The 7224-nt window shown below is 36.9% G+C and overlaps 1 protein-coding gene across 1 annotated transcript in view; it reads right to left on the reverse strand.

Moving 5' to 3' along the window:
• Positions 1-2783, reverse strand: part of grik5-like.1.L (glutamate receptor KA2 L homeolog) — a gene marked incomplete at its 5' end in the record, with an annotated part of 28771 nt that extends 25988 nt beyond the window's left edge. The window contains 3 exon segments of the mRNA NM_001087617.1: positions 1515-1549; positions 2754-2778; positions 2780-2783. Coding sequence (NP_001081086.2) covers positions 1515-1549; positions 2754-2778; positions 2780-2783 — 64 coding nt within the window.
• Positions 2784-7224: the final 4441 nt, after the last annotated feature.

Below are 7224 nucleotides of genomic sequence, written 5' to 3' on the forward strand. Positions count from 1 at the left end.
TGGGAGTTGTAGCTCAACAACATTGAGGGGTTGCATAGATTGTGCTCTTCTGCTTTAACAAAACATTACAACACTTATACTTCATGGACTAAATTGATTTTAATACAATTTGTCTGATGTGGAACTAAGAACCAATCAGATATCATCCCGGGCTTGCTGCCCCCAGTCATGTGACTTGTGCCTGCACTGCACTTTACGAGATAAATACTTTCTGGCAGGCTGTTGTTTTTCCTTCTCAATGTAACTGAATGTGTCTCAGTGGGACATGGGTTTTTACTATTGAGTGTTGTTCTTAGATCTACCAGGCAGCTGTTATCTTGTGTTAGGGAGCTGTTATCTGGTTACCTTCCCATTGTTCTTTTGTTTGGCTGCTGGGGGGGGAAAGGGAGGGGGGCGATATCACTCCAACTTGCAGTACAGCAGTAAAGAGTGATTGAATTTTATCAGAGCACAAGTCACATGACTTGGGGCAGCTGGGAAATTGAAAATATGTCTAGCCCCATGTCAGATTTCAAAATTGAATATAAAAAAATCTGTTTGATCTTTTGAGAAATAGATTTCTTTGCAGAATTCTGCTGGAGCAGCACTATTAACTGATTCATTTTGAATTGTTTTTCCCATGACAGTATCCCTTTAAGGCAGGTGTCTACTTCCTGGGCACTGACACTACTAAAGGGATGTTTATATACAGATAATATATGGAGGGATGAGAAAGTGGGGGTAAATTAGATTGAAATGTTTAATCCATGATGTTTAAAACATGATCCAAATGTTAATTTCTCATAATAGTTTAGGTGAATTAAAGGTTCTAGCATGATGGGTCAATCATGTGTAAGAGTTAAATATTTAGCAGGGCTTTGTGTTCCTTCATAGGAGTCCTATGTACAAGTTTAAATACAGTATGTCTATGTTTAACCTTTGACCTAGGCACATTCCTAAGGTAAGCATATTCAGCAGTCTCAGTTATGTTCAAGTGTGCCAGTCAGAATATACCTTGTTAGCATATGTCCAATGGTTTTAAGAAAAAGGCAATTTATACAGTAACTTTGTTGAAATGGTAGAAATATATGTCTTACAGATGTGCTTGGGATCAGCAATCTCTTGTTCACACAATTGGTCCATACAATTGCCTGTAATATAGTTCGGAATTTTCTTGGTCTCAGCTTTTCTTTATGCAGGTTTATGGGTTTATACTTTAAAATGAACTTAATGGAGGTCACGTTTACACGGATTAAGATTCATTACATCACATGTTTATGACATTTATCAAAATCCAACAACAACAGAAGATGAAACTATTATTATGTTTCCAACTGAAGTCAGCAGGGCTGATAATTTAAACATATTGTCCTTTTACACAAAGGTTTCAAGCACACAAAAGAGAAAAGCATACATTTGGCGGCACATTGTTTACTGGACTTAGTTTTTAAACCCATCATTTTTCTTGAACCGGTGACAGTTGTAATGTCATAGAGTTGTAGGAGGGTACATTCAGGCAGACAAAATCTACCTACCTGATGGTGAGCAATGATAGTGCAAGCCACGCCCCCTGGAACACACCAAGAAAGAAGCATTTACAGGGCAGAAGCATTCAGTTACAGAACAGAAGATCAAACATAACAGCGACTATATTTATATAGGTGTGTGACTGGTCCCATTCCAATAAGCTATAAATAAGGCTACCCAGAGCTTGTATTCTAAAGATTTGAGTGTTTTGAGCAATGGCTGAGATCTGTAGACGTTCGGTGTCTAGTGACATTTCTCTTTCCCTAACAGGGAGCCAAATATGTCACCCCACTGGCGTAGCATCAAATTAATTGGGATATCTTGAAAAGTATAACAAGTAGTATTCTGATCTGCCTGTGTGTATGTGACTTATATTGTTCAGACTTTTAAGCAATTACCAGCTGCCTTTGTCAAAACAACAGCAAGAGAAACAGATGCCAACATCTGAAAGAAGGAAAAAAAAAGCCCTCTGTGCTATTATACCTGTCTGTCAGCTTAAAATTACCTCCAAAACACTGTGTTTTTAAAATGTATTGCTTCCTTCTACAAGCTGTAGTCATATTTTATGAAGCGTTGCTAGGTAATTGAATTAATCAGTATAACATCTGCTAAAAATAGAAAAAAAGTGATCCCCCCCTCACCTTAACGTGTAAGCTTGGCTATGATGTTTTTGGATGGACACCATTATGCAGTGTACATGGCACATCTAAAAGGGAATGGGGGTCTACGCTCTAGAAACATGTAAACACACAGAGAGGCTCTGTAAGGAATTAATGGGCAGGAATTTAACATGCAGCAAAGTTTGAGCAAAGTCAACATTAGAAGCAGAAGTAAGAAAATATATCTACAGTCATATTTATTATATTTTATATTTTATATTTACAGTATACAGTCATTACAGTAATAACTTAGCGCCCCACCCATGCTACAGTAGTGATAGTGATTACTATAATATTACTTGAGGAGGTGAAAACACCACTCAAGAAAGATCATCTTTTAGATATGTTCATATATGGAAAAAAAATGGAAAATATTTTTTTTTTTTTTTAAACTAATTCAGTGCAATATCACTGTGACTTCTGCTGCCAATGAGAAATTACTTTACACTAGCACTGCATTTTGTGAGCAAAAAACCCTGCAAAAATTAATCATTTATAACATATTATAATCACATGCAGTTGGTGAGATAAAGAAAATGTTAAAGAAAAAAATCTAATGAAAATGACAAAAATTCCTGTAAAACTTACAATGTGTTGATTCCTCGGATCCTTTCTAGGCTGGTGTTCTCCCCAGAGCAGGAATGGCAATGAGAGAAGACCTAGCAAGAAAACATTGCAAATCTTCCAGTTCAATAGGAGATGGAGAGAATTCAGGAAGGAGGAGCAAGTTAGCTTTATGGCTTAGAAGCCCCTTATTGAAATGCGAGTATTACAGCCTCTCTGTTTCTATGTGATTGACTGGAGGATAATTATGTGTTCCCTTTGGGAGACTTCATATAGCAGAACCATAAGACCGGATTGTATTGGAAAGGGGGAAACATTCATAAACTCAGCTGAAGCCTTTTGGAATGCACAGATGTTGATTTTGTATAATATTGTGAGGTTTTCAGGGCAAGAGCCTCTCTTCAGTAGTGTTATGAATTAGTGGCACTTTTAAAGAAAACTGTATTTATTTAACCCCTGGGTATTGATAGTCTTCCTCTCTTTGTAAAGTGATCTACACTTATTTAGTGCCAAAAAACACAAACATCTGTGACATTATCTTATGCCTTTACATTTCTTTACATGATAGATACAATGATAGAACAGGTTACCTAAGAAAGGTGCCATATAAAGGTGATATATTTCAATTTACCAGGATTCCCTGCAGCACTGGGTTCCTGTGTTCGATTTTAATCAGCACCATGTATATGTTATCCCCATGCCTGCCTTTAGTTCTCATGGATACACTCATTTCTGCCTATAGCCCAATAAACTGGCATTTAGGAGACTGATCCTAATGCGTATGTGTACTGTATGTGTGTCTGCAAATGATAAGGAATAGAGACAGGGTTAATAGTAATATGGGTAGAATCTCTTTCTAAAATATAAATCTGAAATAACTTCACAGAACTGTATTGAGAAGTCAGCTCACCAGATAACCAGTCTTCTAAAACAATACCCCCCAATAAAAATCTAATTTCAATTATGTTAAGATTATATATTCTTTGAAAATTGCAGCCAATCATGTGAGGCTGAACTCATCTTTTGTGTAACATGATATTTAAATCCTTATATGTAGATCTATTGGCAGTCCAGCAGCGTTTAAATAACTACTCTGCCTATTTATTACCCTATTTATTACCCTTACATGATTGTTTTCCAGTGAGGTTGAAAAAGTGCTAGACTTAGGTTTATTAATTCTATGGTTTTTTTTTCTTTTGATATACAGTAGTAAACGTTAAATTGTCTTCATTGGAACAGATATTTTTCAGTTTAGACACTGCAGACTGATGCTCTGTGTTTACCTACCGCCCATGACAGCAGAAAAAAAGGCATGAGTGCTGTGTACATGTATGATATCCCTTATCCAAAAAACCCATTATCCAGAAAGCTCCGAATTATGGGAAAGCCATCTGTAGTTTTCTGGCTCAAGCTAACTTTAGGCAAACCCAGTGTGAGTTTCCTAACTAATGCAGGGTTTTGGGCCAAAAAATCTCTGCCTTATCCATAATTTTACCTGAATGTTTTTTTGTAAAGAAGAACAACTTTGGCGCCTAAAAGCTGCCAAAGTTATTTTTCTGTTATAAAGGCCTGTTTGTGGAAAGTGAGGGAAACGACTCCCAAAAACCTTGCTTTAGTTAGGAAATTCACACTGGGTTTCCCTAAAGATTGCATGAGCCAAAAAGCTGCATACGGCCTTCCCGTAATTTGGAGCTTTCTGGATAACATTTTTTCGGATAAGGGATAACATACATGTACACAGCACCCAGGCCTTTTTTTCTGCTGTCATGTGTGGTAGGTAAACACAGAGAATCATGTGCTCAGATTGTTTGAGCCGAAAAGCCCCCAATTAAAAAAATTATTGCCTTTTTCTCTGTAATAATAAAACAGTATCTTGTACTGGATGGTAACTAAGCTGCATGAACCCATATTGGAGGCAAAACAATCCTATTGGGTTTATTTCACATTTAAATGTTTTTTTAGTAAACTTAGGTGTAGTGATCCAAATTACAGAAACATTCCTTATCCAGAAAAACTCAGGTCCCAAGCATTTTGGATAATAAATCCGACGCCTGCATTTCATAACTCATTTTATTAAACCTGGGAAGTAGTAGTAATCAGGTTTGGGAAACAAATGCAGGCAGTTGAGACAAATGGATATGTCCTTATCCCTAGCTCCTTTCATTTATTTCTCCAAGGCTTGAAGGAGCTAAACACAATGGTGGGAGACGTTTCTTGTCACTACAGCTGGCAGCAAAATAACATTAGACCCTTCAGATACAAATATGAAAAGGCATTGGTTCTTCTAGATATCGCTGGTTATGTTGTAGGGACTGAACCATCTACAACTTGTCTACATAGTGATAAGTGCATATCAACTGGACTTGCTGAGTATTCCTGAAAACAGCATTCATCTGAACAACTTCTTCAAATCAAATAAGTGGTAGTGCACTCCCCCCAGAATATGGCACACCAATCATTTTCTCTGCCAGCGTTTTGCTGCCTGTACCGCCTGCAATTGACTTGAATGGCATGCAGCTGCTACTGCTCATACAGGTGGATTCTGGCCCAGCATTTTCAAGCTAAAATATATACCTGTTTGAGAGGTGACAGAGAAAAGATGATTTCAGGAATTTTCCAGTGACAGAGGAGACAGTTGTGTGCCTAAACTCTTAATGCAATTACCAAAATCTAATCTGAACAGTGCCATTTTTGAGGCAGGTGTTATAGAGGGTGTTCACCTTTAAATGAGCTTTTAGTATGTTGTAGAGAGTGATATTCTGAGACAAATTTTGCATTTGGGTTTATTTGTGGTTTTTGATTTATATCGCATATTATTCAGCACCTCTCCAGTTAGCAATTTCAGCTATCTGGTTGCTGGGGTCAAAATTACCCTAGCAACCATTCACTGACTCGATTAGGAGACTGGAATATGTATAAGAGAGGCCTGCATTAAAAGAGGAGCAATAAAAAGCAGCAATAATAATACATCTGTAGCCTTACTGAGCATTTGGTTTTTTTTGTAGATGGAGTCAGTGACCTCCATTTGAAAGCTGGACAGAATAAGAAGGCAAATAATTAAAAAATGATAAAAAAAGTTAAAAATGAAGACCAATTGAAAAGTTACTTAGAATTAGCCATTCTATAACATATTAAAGTTGAACCACCACCCTTTTAAAATGTATGGAAATATGAATGTTGCCATTGAATAGCACCAGCTCTAAAAGCACAGGAAAGGGTAAGGGCTTATTTAAGACTTGTTTTAAGTTTTATTTAGAAAAGACTCCACAATCAATATGTCCCTTGACAATTTGCACAGGTTGGGGGAGGAGTGTTAAAACATGCTCATAAAATGAGGCAGATCTCAGTAATAGGATCCATGGAGCTTCAGAAAAGTTTTTATTATGGTATATTTTGATGCAATTTTAGGATCCAAGAAAAATAACAGGAATAAAGGAGGAAAATGCTAAACCTGTTGTGACAGACTAGTCTGAATATATTTTTTTCCTATGGCAGCAAATCCATTGAAGTATAACTTTTATTAAAGGAGAAGTAAAGGTTAAAACTAAGTAAGCTTTATCAGAAAGGCCTATATGAATACACTAGTAAACACTCAAAGTAATGCTGCTCTGAGTCCTCTGTCAAAAGAAACACAGCATTTTTTTCTTTCTATTGTGTATTCATGGGTTTCTGCATTAGACTTCCTGTTTTCAGCTTAAACCTCCAGGGCTTTGGGCTTGAGCATGCTCAGTTTGCTCCTCTCTCCTGCTCCCTGCTCTAATCTGAGCTCAGAGCTATGAGTGTGCAGGGAGAGACTCAGGCAGAAAGTGATGTCACAGAATGTTAATATGGCAGCTGATATCCTAAACTAACAGAAACATTGTCTAGAGCTGTTTATTCAGGTATGGAAAAGCATTCTAAAGAATAAAAATGGCGTTCTAGCTTGCACTGTTGTGACTAATCTTTTGGCAATAAACTACCTTGGTAGCTTTACGTCTCCTTTAAGGCAATTTTAATTGTTAAAAACAAAATTGCACAAAGGATTTTTATACCCTTGGACCTGTAATAAAACAATACATATTGTAGATATTTGTTTGAATGTGAACACGGAATAAAACACCAGTAATAGACTATAAAGGCAGGGTTTACTGAGATGCAATAAAGAGAATGCAAGTGCCGATTGGACATTGTGTACCATTTGTGTTACGAAAGAAATATCCAATGGGAAAACCTTCTGCATGTTGGACATCATTGGTATAAATGTAAAGTCATTTGCAGAAATGGCAACTAACCCCAGGTCATTAGGGTGGATCCACTCCGGGAATTTCTGTGACCTTATTTCATGTCACTGTTCAGTGTGAGGAGGAATTGGAATCGTTAGAACTGGATTGTTATCACCCTAATGACATGGAGTTATTTGATGTCTCTTCATTTTCCCCACCCATAGTATAGCATATCAGAAAGTTGCAGAATTTGTAGCATGTACTTTATCATTTATTAATCAAAAGACAATCAT

The sequence above is a fragment of the Xenopus laevis genome, chromosome 7L, assembly GCF_017654675.1.
Source record: "Xenopus laevis strain J_2021 chromosome 7L, Xenopus_laevis_v10.1, whole genome shotgun sequence".
In the NCBI taxonomy this organism is placed as follows: Eukaryota; Metazoa; Chordata; class Amphibia; order Anura; family Pipidae; genus Xenopus; species Xenopus laevis.